This window comes from Humulus lupulus, chromosome 1, assembly GCF_963169125.1.
Source record: "Humulus lupulus chromosome 1, drHumLupu1.1, whole genome shotgun sequence".
Taxonomy (NCBI): Eukaryota; Viridiplantae; Streptophyta; class Magnoliopsida; order Rosales; family Cannabaceae; genus Humulus; species Humulus lupulus.
Genome location: NC_084793.1, coordinates 295,109,365 through 295,125,146, shown reverse-complemented (window position 1 = coordinate 295,125,146; position 15,782 = coordinate 295,109,365). Strand labels below are relative to the sequence as shown.

The window sequence follows — 15,782 nt, the reverse complement described above, 5'->3', positions numbered from 1 at the left end:
ACTATGATCAAATGTCAATTATCACCATTATAATCTAGTAACATTGGACTGAGCTTAAATTTGTATATATGATATGTAGAATGTAGTCCCAAAAATTCTCAATCTCGTGCTTCTTTGGCTTCAGCTTTAATACTCTTTAGAAGTCAAAACCATTATTTGGAATTGGAACCAATTTTTAATTAAGTTGAAATTCTCTCTATATCTATGCAGTTCCCCAAAAACAATTAATTTTAAAAAAATGAAATCCATAGCATGATAACTGATTATTGAAGAAGAAGAAAATCATAGAAAAGAGAAGTAAGCCATATTTCAAAGTATGATATCCTAATTTTTTAGCTATACTTTTTCTTACAATTGTCATCACTACAAGAAAAAAATGCTTTTAATAACACCGAAAATGTGTTATCAAAACATACAATAACACTTTCTGATGTGTTAAGACCGACTATGTTATCGTAGGTCAGGGTACTTTACATAACACTTTATCAGTGTTATACAGATGTGTTATTGTACTGTCAACGATAACAGAATTTCTGTGTTATTTTAATATATAGATAAGTGTTTAATTATGTTATTTATAGTCGATTATATAACACTTTTTTTGTGTTATACTACGCTTTAGTGTAACACTTTTTTTGTGTTATACTACACTTTAGTATAACACATTTTTTGTGTTATACTACACTTTAGTATAACACATGTGTTATATTAGCTTAGAGAAACATAATCTTTTTTTACTTACACAAAACTAGGAAAACAAATATGAAAGTTGAAGACAAATAAGGTAACATAAATAGATTTTTATTAATTACTCAAATGTAATTACAATATTTAGTCTACTAGTCTAGGCTTAAGAAATCATATTACAACATAATTTATGCCCAATTCAGATTCCTTTATCTCTAAATACAAAACAAGAAATGTATACAAAAATTAGTGAAATACATTCTTCCATTCTAAAGGCCTCAACTACAAATGTTGTCAAGAATTGCTCCAAAGAAATCATCTCAATATACCTGCACATTGTAAAAAAAAAAAGTCCTTTTATTATCAAGAACAAAAGTTCTTGCCACCACAACAACAAACTTACAGTCTTTTCTTAAATGATACATTGAAAACTTCAAAAGAAGAAAATGGAAAACTAAGATAAATACTTATTTGTTTTAGTTCAATAAAATAAGAGAGCTATCAAGAAAGAGCTAGGGAATTTTCAGATGAACAATAAAATAAGAGAGAATTTCTCTATGGTGATGAGTTTGTTGACTCAAAACAGTCAGTTGGACTGTAGATACTATACTGCTATATATAAACTATCATATTTAATGGTATTCTTTTATTCTTATATATAAATATATATAAATAACTATCATGACTGGTTTCTCTGCCAAAGCTAGCTAGCTCATGTTTAGAAATCATTTACATAAGAAACTATACATGACCTTGAAATTTTCATATTATTAAAGCAAAAGTGACCTTCCAATTTGAAATTCAAGTTATAAATGCTAACCCAAATGCTGAAAAACAAAATCATATTTACAAATAAAATGAAGAGAAATAGATCAATGGTGCTGAGAGAAATGTGTATTTTGGTGATTCAAGCTTATAGACAAAATAATGATGGCCACATACCAGTAGTATATACAGTAGAAGAAGCCAATACAACATGCCAACTCATATATACATATATTGCAAGGGAACAATACTGTGGAATCAGTAATAGAAGAAATTGAAGAAACAACATGAAAGAAGAACTTCGAAAGATCATAAGAAAATCAACAAAAAAAATGCAATACTTTATGTGTTGTCATTTTAGTTCAAGCACGGGGCACTATCACGGTTGATACTATCAGATGATTCATTTTGGTGTTATGTGCTGTCATTTCAGTATAATCAGTTAGTAATGCCACTGATTCAGAGACTGCAGTATTGTCTAAGGAAAAGTATAATACATCAATAACTTTTCAAATAAAGTAGATGAAAATAATAAATAGCTTCTGTAACATATAACCCACCTGTGGAGCCTTCCAAAGCAAGAGTATCAATATAGTGTCGGATAGAATCACATATGTTTGCCAAAGCCCAAGAAGCAGTTATTCGCACCTAAAACAACAAACGTACAGGAAAATATTACTCCCTTATGAACAAATTAGAGAGCAGGGTTATTATAAAAACTGAAAGTAAAAGAGAAATACCGATATTGAGGGGTCGCGGGTATTAATCTCCACTGCGTGAATCAATTTGTTCAGGATCTCTGCACTATACCATTTAAGTTTCTAGTAATTCTTCTGTCTATATTTCGAGCTCAAAGAAACATGAAAGCATGAAAAAAAATTAAAATCACCTCTGGAAAACTTCAGGAAAACATGAAATGACATCAATGGCTCAACAAGAAGCTGATCTAACTGAAGGCACCTTGTCTTGTTTGGCTGCATTAATCTGTAAAGTCTCTTAGTTATAATGCATAAACTTGTCTGCAAATAATTAATTTCCAAGAGAAACAAGTCAAAAACACATAATCAATGCTTACTGCAGCAGAAAGAATGAAATCATGTTTCTCCTTCGCAAGAGAGAAGAATACAGAGGAAGTTATGCCTGCAAAACATGTTACTGATGCAGCTCTCACCTTGTAGAACACATAAAGGTGGTTCGAAAGTAACTACAGACACTTAAAAGTCCAAGCTAAATTAATAAACCGAAACTTCAGGGGCTTATAATCAATCTTTAAAAATCCTACCTAAATTAATAAACCTAAACTTCTGTCAATTCTTGATAATTAATATTATAAGGGTTGTTAAACAGATTAACACTTTGCAGAGAAAGAAAAAAGAATGATAATGAATTGTCTTTTCTTAGTTACTTTATACTTAATGATATCAGGTCAATGTTAATCAACCATTGCAGAAGCATGTCGCAGAATCAATGGAAAATGCTTGAGCAGATACTACTCAGATCTTCTATTCGCTTCTATTTTATCTTTCATAAACTGTATAACTAACTAACGAAAACACATACCCTAATACACACTCATGCCCTCACTTCACACGAGATAAATAACTACAATTCTAACAGGAAAATGTATTCAGAATTATATAATATCTATAACAAAAAATAGCTAATTCCACCATTGAAAACCTGATACATCCACACAGGCATACAAATAGTAAATCCAAGATTCCAAATACAGAGTGCTTCAAGCAATGCCTAGATTCTTGACAAGAGAATAATTTCTGACAACCATAAAGCATGGTATTTCCAAACTAACTAATAGGTTACCTGGAGAGCCTCTAAGCATACTGTGTGATTGTTTACTTTTTCCAAGTAATGAGACCTTATTAACAAAATAAAGACAAACAAAGCAATAACAAATTAAGACAAAGCTGTTACTAACAGACTTTTGGATTATCAACACTAATACAATCTAATCTAAAGGAAAATTTTGTTAATTTAAGAGATGAACTCTATCTCTAAACAGAGAGATACACCACAAAATGTAAGAAACCTATCATAACTTAAAAAAACTTTCAAAAAGATCACTCATGCAACTAAGAAGTTTATGCTCAGTCTAATATAAATTAAAACACTAAATAAGAGGAACACCTCATGTAGTTAATGACCATTAAACAAATAAGCTCCAAAGCTTTTTCAGAAGTTCAATAATGGTATCATGAATCAATATGCTTTGATTTACAACAAAAATGAATTTAATACCTATAACCACTCTGTGAATATTGGGCTAACAATTTAGAGAAAGCAGGATGACTTTTAAGCTGCAAATGGAATTAAAAAAAATAGAGATATTATGCTACCTAAAATTTATGAAAAGCTGAAAGAAAGTGAACAAGTTCCAGTTAAGATTTTAGTTAAAATGAGCCCTCAAAGAGCTCAATACTTCCCAATTAATTTAGGACAACATGCCTGAACTATTTATCTAAACTAACTATACCAATCTTAAAAGGGAAGCAGCAAACCTTTTTATACATGGTGCTCATCTTCTGAAGTATTGATACAGATAAACTTCCAGTATCACCAGCAGCTAATTTCTCAATCAAATGCACCATGACTAAACTGGCAGAAACCTGCATATATTTACAATATAAATTAACTTAAAATGCCAATAATTAGTAATCACATCAAAGAAGCCACCTAAAACTATATGATCTGCAAACATTTTGTTAGGCATCAGATATTGAATAGAGCTATATAGGATTAGTGTGTTGACTTGTAAATTTACTCAAGTTCTATTGGTTGGCTAGTAAGTGTTATTGTTAGTCTATAAATTGTATAAGAGAATACTTGGAAGGGATATATAGAAGAATTTGGTTACTGTTTAAAGTTTAGAATTTCTACTCTGGGAGTTTTTGCTAGGTTTTCTCAAATTAACCTAGACTTTGTGCAAGATTTGGTTCTTTTCAGTACAATTCGTTTATTCTTAGAATAAAGTTTACAGAATCTTTCAAATCAGCAACCTAGACGGTGTATTAATTAAAATATATTAAATGAGGTAGGTAGGTACTAACTCAAATTTTTAAGGTTTCAAAAATGGTCAATAGTGATTATAGGTAGTAGGTACTAAGATGGTATCTCCTAGTAGACAAATACCAATTATATCTCTTGTTACTAAGATTGCTGCATCTTTCTCTTGCCACTGGTTAAATATGACAACAATTATATCAAATATTTGACCAAAGGATTAACAGCAATTAACCAGTCAGGTCAATGTTTCCTAGGGAAAAAGAAAGACTGCTACTTAAAAAAAATCCACAACTTAAAAAACAACAAAAAAAATTTAGTCTCATAAGAAAAATCATTCAAAACAAACCTTTCATTTAAAATATTAGCGTAATTAAATCAACATTACAATTAAAAAATAGAGTCATTGACAAGTTTTTTAAATGAGGCTATCCAAACAGTAACTAAAAATGCAAAAACTTGATAGAAAACCTCAACACATGAACACATGTCAAGTCTTCAGAAATATGCCATTAATTAAAAAGTTCCAGCTTGTTCTTTAAGTACTTTTTTATCACTGATGAGAAGGAAAAAAGTTAGTTCATCTAATTCTCTTTAAAGACTTATTACAAACAGTTTCAGGGTTTAATCTAATATTTTGTATCCATTCATGATAAGCACCCAAGTAATGAATAAACTACATTTATACAAAGCAAAAAGAAAAAGGAAAAAGACTCACATCTGGAACGACAATATCTGAGCATCAGAGATCTCAATCAGTGGAGCATTAGATGAAAAGCTTCGATTTCCAGCGCTGGCAAATTGAACAAGAGGAAAATGATTAATTTTTAGTTATTCTCTGTATAATAAAGCTATTATTCACATGGTATTGAAATACAAATATTCTGGTTGCCTCTCAACTTTTTTAACAGCGACAAAATAAAGAAAAATAGTCATCTACTACTATATATAGGTGTGCCTTATTTTTTAATATTATCAATAACTTAATACATGAAACTTGTAGGTAGACTGATCTGCAGATACCTTATATGTACTCAATAGATTTGGAGGAGCAGTGCTAATTGGTAGACTTAACTCAGTCCTCAATGCCACAGTATGCATTACTTTGACAGCTTTCAATGGATATCTTTGTTATAATCACAAAATTAGTAGGCAGATATGTAAAATAAAAGAAAGGAAATGACAAGACAGAAAATTTGCATCAGACAAGAGGAAAAAGTCATACATAACTGATAACTCTAAAGTGTCTAAGAATCATTAACATTTTTTTAACTAGAGAATACTACTATAATTATTTTTGTGGGATACACATTACTACAAAGAAAGCAAAAAATTTAGAAAACAAACATATTTATTGAGTTTTGATAATACTTTTTCAATAGCCATTGCACATTGGAAATATATTAAGAGGCCACCCAAGGCCAAATGAATTAGTTAACTTACTTTCCGTGGGCAGTTTCTCCAGAAAGCATGACCGCATCAGCACCTTCCCGTACTGCAATTGCAATGTCAGAGACTTCTGCCCTTGTTGGCGTAGGATGATTAATCATGCTCTCCAGCATGTTTGTTGCTACAATAACTGGTTTCTGCATTCTCAGACACCTTATAATTATGTCCTCCTGTACGTAACAAGAAAATTTCATTCATGACAGAATCTGAGACAAATTCAAGATTTTAACTTCAGTATTTTAAATAATAATCATTTGAAAAGATGAACTTATCATATATACATATGTATATGGGCCCAAAGACATGAAAAGGAGATAAATACGCTGCATGCACTGAGCAGGGATGGCAGGGATGGCAATATATTTTCAATGATACAATATGCTACATCATGAATAAAATGTTCTACATATGGTTATTCAAACTGTTTCCCAAAGCCACAGTGTGCAGCATTCCATAAATAAGTCAAATGATTAGCAGTTAGTCACGTCTTTATCAGTGTACCTCAAGATGTGCCTATGTTATAAATAGCTGAGAATTATTTTCTAGCCTCACTTTATGAATGAGTTTCTCTTTTAGTAAGGAAAAAAAATGTGGATGGATTTGATTTTCCCCAACTTGGTCCAAGAATTGATGCATAAAAGTCAAAGCTTGTCTTATTATGCATTAATCAGCAACTAATACTTTATCAAGTAGTGTTCACAGCAAGTGAAAAGGAGTCCTCAATATTCCACCAGGAAAAGAGATTCCAAACAGAAATAATATTACTTGAAAAAAATATCGAAACCACAATATTTCAAAATCCTTTAATACTCTCAAGTATAAATGTCATCAACTTTCTCTACAACGTGCATGATATAGAAGTAATAAAAACGATAACTAAATTCCATGTCTTACCTTTAACAGAGGAACATCCTCAATCGGAAGTTCAGCTCCAAGGTCCCCACAAGCAACCATTGCCTAGTAATAAACTTGTTAATATGATGAATAAAAAGATATGAATTCTTCTGTTCTTTAGCAGAACTGAACATGTGGTTTAGCTCTTTTTCTGTAATTCCTTATCCTTCTCAATGATTTGGATAATGTTTTGAATAAAATAATGAGAGAGAGAGGGGGTACGGTACCAACAATAATCACTGAAGGGTGGATAGGTGTACTAAAGATATAATCTATGACTAAATAAGTGACCACTGATTCACAAAGAGACACTGGAACTAACCCCATCAGATGCGGGAATAATTGAATGAAGATTTGGGATAGAGTCTGCACTTTCAATTTTTACAATCATGTGAATGTCTGCAATGCAACCTAGAAAAGAGATTTTAAAAAATTAGTTCTAAACAAGTAACTGGAGTCAAATAACTGGTACTGAACAAACTGATGATAGAAATAATATTTTACTTTTAAGATAATCTTTCAACTCATGAACCACTCTAGCATCTTTTACAAAAGAGACAGCATAGAAATCGACTTGGTTGTCCACTCCAAACTTGATATCTTCCCAGTCTTTATCTGTACTTGTGGAGGGACCAATTGTACAAACTATCTTCGTTTTTCTTCGACTGTTCGAAGTCGCCCTTGCCTGGCCCATAGAGTAATATTCAATGGACTGATCATCATAAAGAAAGTACTTGTCCTGAAAAAGAAGAAAACCAAACGAAAAAAACATAAATTATGAATACTTCAAGTTTACATAATGCTTTTTTAAATAAGAATTAACAAAAAATGAATAATAATATGCACATCTACTTCAAAAATTCACCATGGCTTTATATGTTTCCGGAAACCATGCAAGGGAAAGAATATATATACACATGTAACCTTATAACAGTCCCTTAAAATTGTACAATTACCATATAGAGAATATTTCTTTAAAACAAAACCCCAATAGGGTGAATTTAACAACTCCAAAAACGAAACGGCACTACAACAAAATAGGCATTTAATGGCTATATGGGGAGACATTGTAGACATTTAATGTCTCCCCCTAGGGGAGACGTTGTTGCAGGAGCTATCTAAAGTGGCCCTATGACGTCTCCCATGGGGAGACTTTGTAGACTTCCAACGTCTCCCCCTGGGAGATGTCATAGGGTGTACGTGTACATCCTATGACGTCTCCCAGGGGGAGACGTTGGAAGTCTACAAAGTCTCCCCATGGGAGACATCATAGGTACCTACAACGTCTCCCATGGGGAGACTTTGTAGACTTCCAACGTCTCCCCCTGGGAGACGTCATTGGTTTTTGTAATTTAAAAAAAAAATTAATTAAATAATTATTTTCAGTATATTAATTAATAGAATTAAATATATTAATTTTTTTTGAAATAGAATTAAATATATTAATTAAAAAATCTAAATTATATGCAAATTTAAATTGTGAATTTTCATTAATAAAACCGAAATGTGCATATAATATGTTTTTGCTAGCTAAATATACAAAAATGTAATATTTGTTGTTAAACATACAAAATTAATAAATATTACTCTAGCTAGCTAGACATATGGTAAGAATAAAATGTAAAAAAAAACCTAATATGTGGGACGATGACTTTGAATTATCGGTAGCATATGGTTCGCCCAGTGTTGTCGCAGTTCATTAATCTGTGCTGGTGTATATGGCGTAGTGTTTAGCTACAAAAAAATACAAAGTAAAATATATTAGTTAATTATTATTTAATTATATATACTTTAATAATAAATAAATTGTTAACTTTGTATAAATTTATATATACATACCTCTTTCTTCAAGTAATGTCCAGGTCGTGGATGTTCAATGTAATCCTTCAACATCCTCATCACATAATATCCAAATGCCACTTGTCTGGTTGGTGTGGACACTAATATTTAACTAAAAATACTTAATATAAAGAATATTAGTAAAATTCAACTATAGATTGTCAAAATAATTGAAATTGTAGTTAGTTACTTTAGGTTGCACAATTTATATTTAATTTGGAATCTCGGGATGTTTTGGTAGACTAGTCAGAAAAAGGTTGACCCCGTTTTTATTTTCGACGGATAACCTATTCGTTGACATCCATTTTCTATCAATATCATCTCCTATGTTTATGAAAAATTAAACTAAAAAAAATACTAAATAAGCATACGAAAAATTGGGCAGCATTTCCTCTGTCAATCTAATCAAATCCAATCGAATAAGCACAACACAATACAAATATAATAATAGAATGATAAAATACATAATTCTAGACAAAATTGAGCAGCATTTCCCCGATAATAGTGATCTAACCATCTGTGAACAACAAGTCAAAAAATTCAAATAACACAATTTTAATCTCAGAACCTACTTCACTATGGATGAATATTTAAGATATTTAAATCCCTCTAACAAAAGTTTAATAATGCTAAAACAAGAAAGAAGATAATGTATGTACCACTTGCAATTAATAGTCTTTGCTAGTAAATTTACTTCACTTTGCAAAGAGCGCACTTTGCTATTAAATTCACAACCTACAAAACTAAATTAATTAATAAATAAATTATTACTAAACAAACTTTACTAAATAATTAGATTAACAATAACTTATTATTGAAATTTTAGAAACTTAAAAACTTCAAATATGTGCTTGAAATCGAAAATTTGAGGCAAAAATCTCTCTTAAAACCACAACTTAAAAATTTTAATTAATTAATTAATAAAAGATTACTAAATCAATAAAATAACATAACTATATATAAATAACCTACTTAAATTTTAATAAAGATTACAAATATATATAATTTTCTAATTAAATAATAATATAAATTAAAAAAATTATAAACATTATAAACTTGAATTACTATTTTGTATGTAAAATTCAAATTAAATTATTTTTCTTATTTTAGACAATTATTAAATACATTTTAGCAAAACATATTTACATATATATACTTAACAAACATTAAAAATTAATTAAAAAATGTATAATTTTTGGATTAAATAGTAATAAAAAATTAAAAATAGTAAATAATATGGTATCATCTTAAAATTAAACAATATAGTATCTCAAATATACATAAAAATTATTTTTCATACTTTAAACTAACATTTCTAATAAAACCCACAAATCATATTAAAAAAATGCACAAAAATAATTTTTTCTACCATTCTAACTATAATACATTGTTTAATCTTGAAATCCTACCTCAAATATGTTTTAAATCCACTTTGTTGAGCCAAAAATCACCCAAAACCGCAACTCATAAACCCTAAAATCCCAATATCAATTACTTAATAACTAGAGATAATAAGCATGAAAATTATCCTAACTATTATACAACACTTATAAATAATAAAAACTTACCTCAAATGAGACTTTATAGCCTAAAATCGGGCAAAATCATAAAAAAAAATGGCCCTGAAATCGCCCAGAAAATCGCTCTTCTCCGCCTCTGGTTCGTGCGCTCGGGGAAGAAGAAAGAAATGCTGAATATATATATTAGGCCAAACATTTAACGTCTCCCCTTGGAAGACGTGCCAGATATCTAACGTCTCCCCTGGGGAGACGTCCCATGTGGCACGTCTCCCCAGGGGAGACGTTAGATGTCTGGCACGTCTTCCCAGGGGAGACGTCAGATGCTATTACAAGTCTGATATTTTATAAATATATAATTTTATATTCATATTTTTAAATTAACGTCTCCCACCACTTTTAATGACTTACACCATTAGACTTTAAATATCTCTGAATACTTTTAATGACTTACACCATTGGTGTAAGTCATTATAGAGAGTCATTAAAAGTGAAAATTGTTGTAGTGCGGAATGACCACAGTTAAAGAATCAATTCAAAAAAAATGGAAACAGGCATAGCTCATCTCCGTTTACGTTATTACGAGGCTTCCCAAATTTCCCAACAACCAAACAGCAAAAACAAACAAAGTCATAGCCATTCAAAACCAAAACCCATAATGGAAAGTATACATACAGGGCTCCCTGCAAGGCCATTAGGCGAGTTGAGCTGGCCTCGGTATCTCTCCTCGGCTATCGTCATGGATCTAACAGTGAATGCATGGCTCTTCTGGGCACGTTTCTTTCTGGGTCTGGATTGAAATGCAAGGAAATCGCTAAGGCGCTTGGAGGACGGTAGAAAATCAGGGGTCCTCTCAAGTTTGAGGAGAGACATTCTTGTCCAAATGTTAAGAGTCGCCATTGAAGAAGACAACTCTGAGCAAAACTGACTGAAACCCAAAAAATATATCAGAGAATCTCCAGACCAGAGAACGAGAAAAGGAAAAATAAAACAAATAAGGTCATCAAATACAAGAATTGAAACTTATCACATATGAGAGTAAAGGAAACGAGACCTAGGCAACTCAGGAGACCATACTGTGACCTACTTAAAGCTCCAAATATATCATCTTTAGTTGCCTCAACCCTGAATAAGTATAGATTTAAAATAAAAAAGGTGATGTTTCTAATGGTCCAATTCTGTGATATCTTTATCATACCTATGGCCTACTTAAAATTAGAAATAAATTTATTACCATAACTATAACCATATGGATATGAGCTAGTAAAATAAATAAAAAATTGGCCCTATGGGTTTCAGGAGGATGAAAAGTGATAAAGGTATAACAATATTGTCCAATTTTCGGTTCATGAATTTTAGCAACACTAGAAAAATCTGTATGGAGTTGGCATTTCGTACCTCATGATCATGGTGTCCATTTTCAGTTGGATCATCGTTTTCATCAATTTGCATGCTCTTAAACTTCTCAAGAAGGTTGGTGGTTGATTTGTGAGCACAGATTGGGTACAGTTCAGCAGGAGGATAATTGCACCTGCAAATTGTATCCATGGCAATCCACTATTACGAGAAAATAAATGAAGAGTAGACAACATAAACGGTTTATCCAACTATTGCAATAAAACTTTGAACACCTATCATGCACACAATAAAAAATCAGAGGAAAAAAAGAAGTCATGCCTGTTTTTTCCACTTTCTGCTTCAAGGGAAACAGAAACATCCCAGTCGTCAAACATCAGCTAATGACTCAGCATCTTTCTTACTGACCTGCACTCATTAGCAAGTATACTCAAACACAAATTCCTTGGTTCAATGTGTGGAGCTAAAAAAATGGGACGATCCATAATGTTTCTATATTTCAGTTCGTATCACTTTTGGTCCAGTGCATATATCAGTAACATGATCCAAAATCTTTAATGATGAATAAAGTATGTAGAAGCCTTGCTTGGAAGGTCATCTCTCCAAATTGTAACTATCTCTGACACCTTGCTTGGAAGGTAAGATCGTGCCATTAAAGCTGATTCAGGTATTTGGTTACTGCAAGGAAGAAGTCAATCCTTTAAAATCTTTTTAATTTCAATTCGGCCATTATGCAGATTATCAAGAATTTGCTAGACCGAGCCACCTACGACCTCTCTGCGAGACCGAGCCACCCACCCCCTCCGCGAGACCGAGCCACCCACCCCCTCCGTGAGACCGAGCCACCCACGACCCTGAGCCCGTCGTTTTCACAAGACCCACGAGCCTTTGTCATTTGCGCTGTTTGCCGATGAAAGAATGAAAGAACTTTCAGATTTACAAAGTAATAAAATTAAATTAATGCAAACAGGGCTCATGAATGCAGTGATTCTTAAGATAAATGTAGTCAAAATTTCAAATAAAAAATTAAAGAGAAGCAGCCTTTACCATATATCTTGAGTTTTAAGCTGGCTCCATTTTTTTTTCTTCGTCGAGGCTCCACTTGTTTACTTGACTCAAGCTTATCTGGTGACGGGAAATGGGTATAACAGGAAATGGGTAGAAATGGGTATAGCAGGAACTTAGCTTGAGTCTTTACTTGGCTTTATCTAGGGGACGGGAAATGGGTACAGCTAGGGGACGGGAAATGGGTATAGCAGGAAGAGAAAGAGAGAAGGAAAATGAGACAGAAGAGATGAAAAGGGAGTCTACTATAGAAAAGACTTAGGCATATTTTTGGCGCTTTTTTTTTTTCACTTACCGCGTGTGACTTGCTCATATACAATAATACTTTTTTAATAGTATTATAATGATGTGTTATTGAAATGGGGTTTTGTTGTAGTGCATTATCATGGCTATAAATATATTATAAGATGATTCTTTTTGTGCACCAAAAATGCTTAGATTGTAAGCTCAGTCACAACATCATTTTATGAGCCCATTTGTCTTATATACAATCCATGCTTGCCACCGTACCCACATGGCCACATATCAGGCAAGCCTTCACACACACATGCAAAAAAAAAAAAAAAAAATCAACTAGTGTTTAGTAGCATAAGTTTTATTAATGGTCTTGCTAATAGGAAACTCTAAATAAAATTAAATAAAAAATTTGAAGGGTTCCATAAAGCCAACCTGAGGGGACTATCTACAAACACTTGGTAAGCATGTAAAAGTATCTGAAAATATTTAATCATTACACTTACTAAATATCAACATTAAGTTAATGATATATAACTAACTTAACTTAAATTCACATACATAACCCCATATAGATATATAAGCATATGGGATTGATAGAAAATGGAATTGAAAGTTTCGAAGTTTGTGAAACTTTAAATGCTCATTAAGTGTCTCTCCACTTCTTCAGACTACATCTCATCCACTCTCAACACAAGCAAATATTATTGGAAACGATAGGAAATTCAAAATCCCTAAAATTTAATACTAAATTAAAAAATCCCAAAATGTTAATCTGGAAAACAAATCTAAAAACTCTAACATTTAACTATTAGAGTACATCAACAAAACAAAATCAAAAGAAAAAAAAGATATAACAATTACCTCTACAGAAGAAACTCCAAAAGTAGTGTTGAAATCTAGCTTAAAAAGTAAAAACCACAAAAGGAGAGACTCCAAGATTCAACACTTACCATTTCGTTGAAGTACCAATTTTTGTCTAAAAAAACATAACTCCTTACATCTTCTAGCTTGAACAGTAGTGCTAGAAGAAAAAAAATCACTATAAGAATTAAACTATATATAAGATCAAAACTATTTAAAAATCTAAGTAATAGAAGAAAATATTTCTAAGAAAAAAAAGTTAGAGATTAAGAAAGACGTGAGTATTGTATTTACAAATTTATAATGTTGATAACTTCATTTTAAATCCATGGTATAATAGATTATAAGGGATAACTAAAAATCACGGATGAACATTAATCATATATATATATATAAGCCAAGAATAATATATTACTTAATTTAGTGTGAGAGACTTACATCTCATGGAAATATTCACGAAAGTAACGGATGACTTAGATGATGAGATGAGGATTCCTTTGTAGCTATCTTTGTTGAGAGGTTGTGAGAGACTAGAGGCACAAAGGAAGTCTAGGGATTCGAAGAGAGGCGGGGATTTGAGAGAGAGAGAGAAAACAAAGTGAAAAACCTAGTAACAAAAAGAGAAGAAAAAAAAGATCGTCCTAAAATATTAAGTGGCGCTCAAAGCTCAAAAACTTTTCTCTAACTAATAATACATTTTCAATAGTAATAGAATTTAGTGTTGCGGTATGCCTTGTTTGTTGTAATGTTTAATCACAAATAGAAATTGAAAAGCAATTATTGGTAATTGGTTAATTGTCTCTGTGGGACGACATCTATTCTTACGAAATTTATTACTTGAGACGACCATGTACACTTGCACACATATTTTACAGATTAGTAGTATTTCTCCCTCGTCGTCCAGGTTCCATGAAAAACAAATCTATAGATATAGAAAATAGTTTACTACTAATTTTTTCAATCATAATTTGATTATCTAAAAAATCATCATCATCATTATTGAACCCCTGTTCTTTTTCATTATCAAAATTAATTTTTGTTTCTTCAAATGATAATTAATCATCATTAAAGAAAGGATTCCCATCATCATAATGATTGTCTTCCTCATAATCATCTTCATCTTCATCACTTAATATAAGATGAGGACTGATATTCAATCACTACAACAAAAATCAGGTATACCGGCGGAACTATTACCGGCGGAGTCAATCCGCCGGTAATAATACTATCTTTACCGGCGGAAAACTGAATCCGCCGGTATTAATCATGTTTTTTAATTTTGTTTTTATTTTTTAAATTATTTAATTATTACCGGCAGAAAATCGATTATTACCGGCGGACAATCCGCCGGCAATAATCAAATTTCATTCACGCGGTCAACCTGCCGCCCAATTTAATTTTCACTTATTACCGGCGGATTATTGCCGGCGGGCTCCGCCGGTAATAATAATAAAAATATTACCGTTAAATACTATTACCGGCGGAACTATTATTGCCGGCGGACCTCCGCCGGCAATAATATTCTATATATTCTGGCCATCCGTCTCCTTCGGCTCCGTTCGTCCGAGTGCCAAAAAATCTCAGAAATCTCTCAAAAAAACTCTCATTTGCCTCCGTTCGTCCGAGTCAATATCCACCATTTTCAAAAGTTTTTTGGATTGTATTCAACATTATTTCATCACATCTGTCTGGGTATGTAGTTATATATTTTTTATTGTAATCTATTATATTTTTCTGATGTTGTTTGAGTTATTGCACATAAAGATGACTAGGAAGTGTTAATAATTCTACATCTTGTCGAACTATGTTAAATTTTCAACCACTTTCTTAATTGGTTGAAAAGGAGGTAACTTTGTTGACTCTTCTTCTTGAAATATTTCAGCATTCACATGTGTCTTGGGAACATCATAGATGTTACGATGATCCACTTTTAAAACAACTTTCCAATTTGAACCTTTCTTGATATTATCAAGATAAAATACTTGTTGTGCTTGTGTTGCCAAAATGAATGGATCATCATGATATCAATTACTACTTGTGTTGATGGATGTTAGATTATGCTCCACAACAATGGGCTGATAATTGTACCATTTG

The 15,782-nt window shown here is 31.8% G+C and overlaps 2 protein-coding genes across 2 annotated transcripts; both read right to left on the bottom strand.

The window, feature by feature from the left end:
* Positions 1 to 5,180: 5,180 nt before the first annotated feature.
* On the bottom strand, positions 5,181 to 6,100 carry LOC133779197 (pyruvate kinase isozyme G, chloroplastic-like). The gene is made up of 3 exons (XM_062219189.1): positions 5,914 to 6,100; positions 5,494 to 5,596; positions 5,181 to 5,263 (listed from the first exon to the last, which is right to left on the bottom strand). The coding sequence occupies exons 1-3, from the start codon at positions 6,060 to 6,062 to the stop codon at positions 5,237 to 5,239; spliced, it is 279 nt and encodes a 92-aa protein (XP_062075173.1). The 5' UTR covers positions 6,063 to 6,100; the 3' UTR covers positions 5,181 to 5,236.
* A 404-nt stretch (positions 6,101 to 6,504) lies between these two features.
* Positions 6,505 to 7,546, bottom strand: LOC133779191 (pyruvate kinase isozyme G, chloroplastic-like). The gene is made up of 3 exons (XM_062219183.1): positions 7,318 to 7,546; positions 7,136 to 7,224; positions 6,505 to 6,876 (listed from the first exon to the last, which is right to left on the bottom strand). The coding sequence occupies exons 1-3, from the start codon at positions 7,505 to 7,507 to the stop codon at positions 6,796 to 6,798; spliced, it is 360 nt and encodes a 119-aa protein (XP_062075167.1). The 5' UTR covers positions 7,508 to 7,546; the 3' UTR covers positions 6,505 to 6,795.
* Positions 7,547 to 15,782: the final 8,236 nt, after the last annotated feature.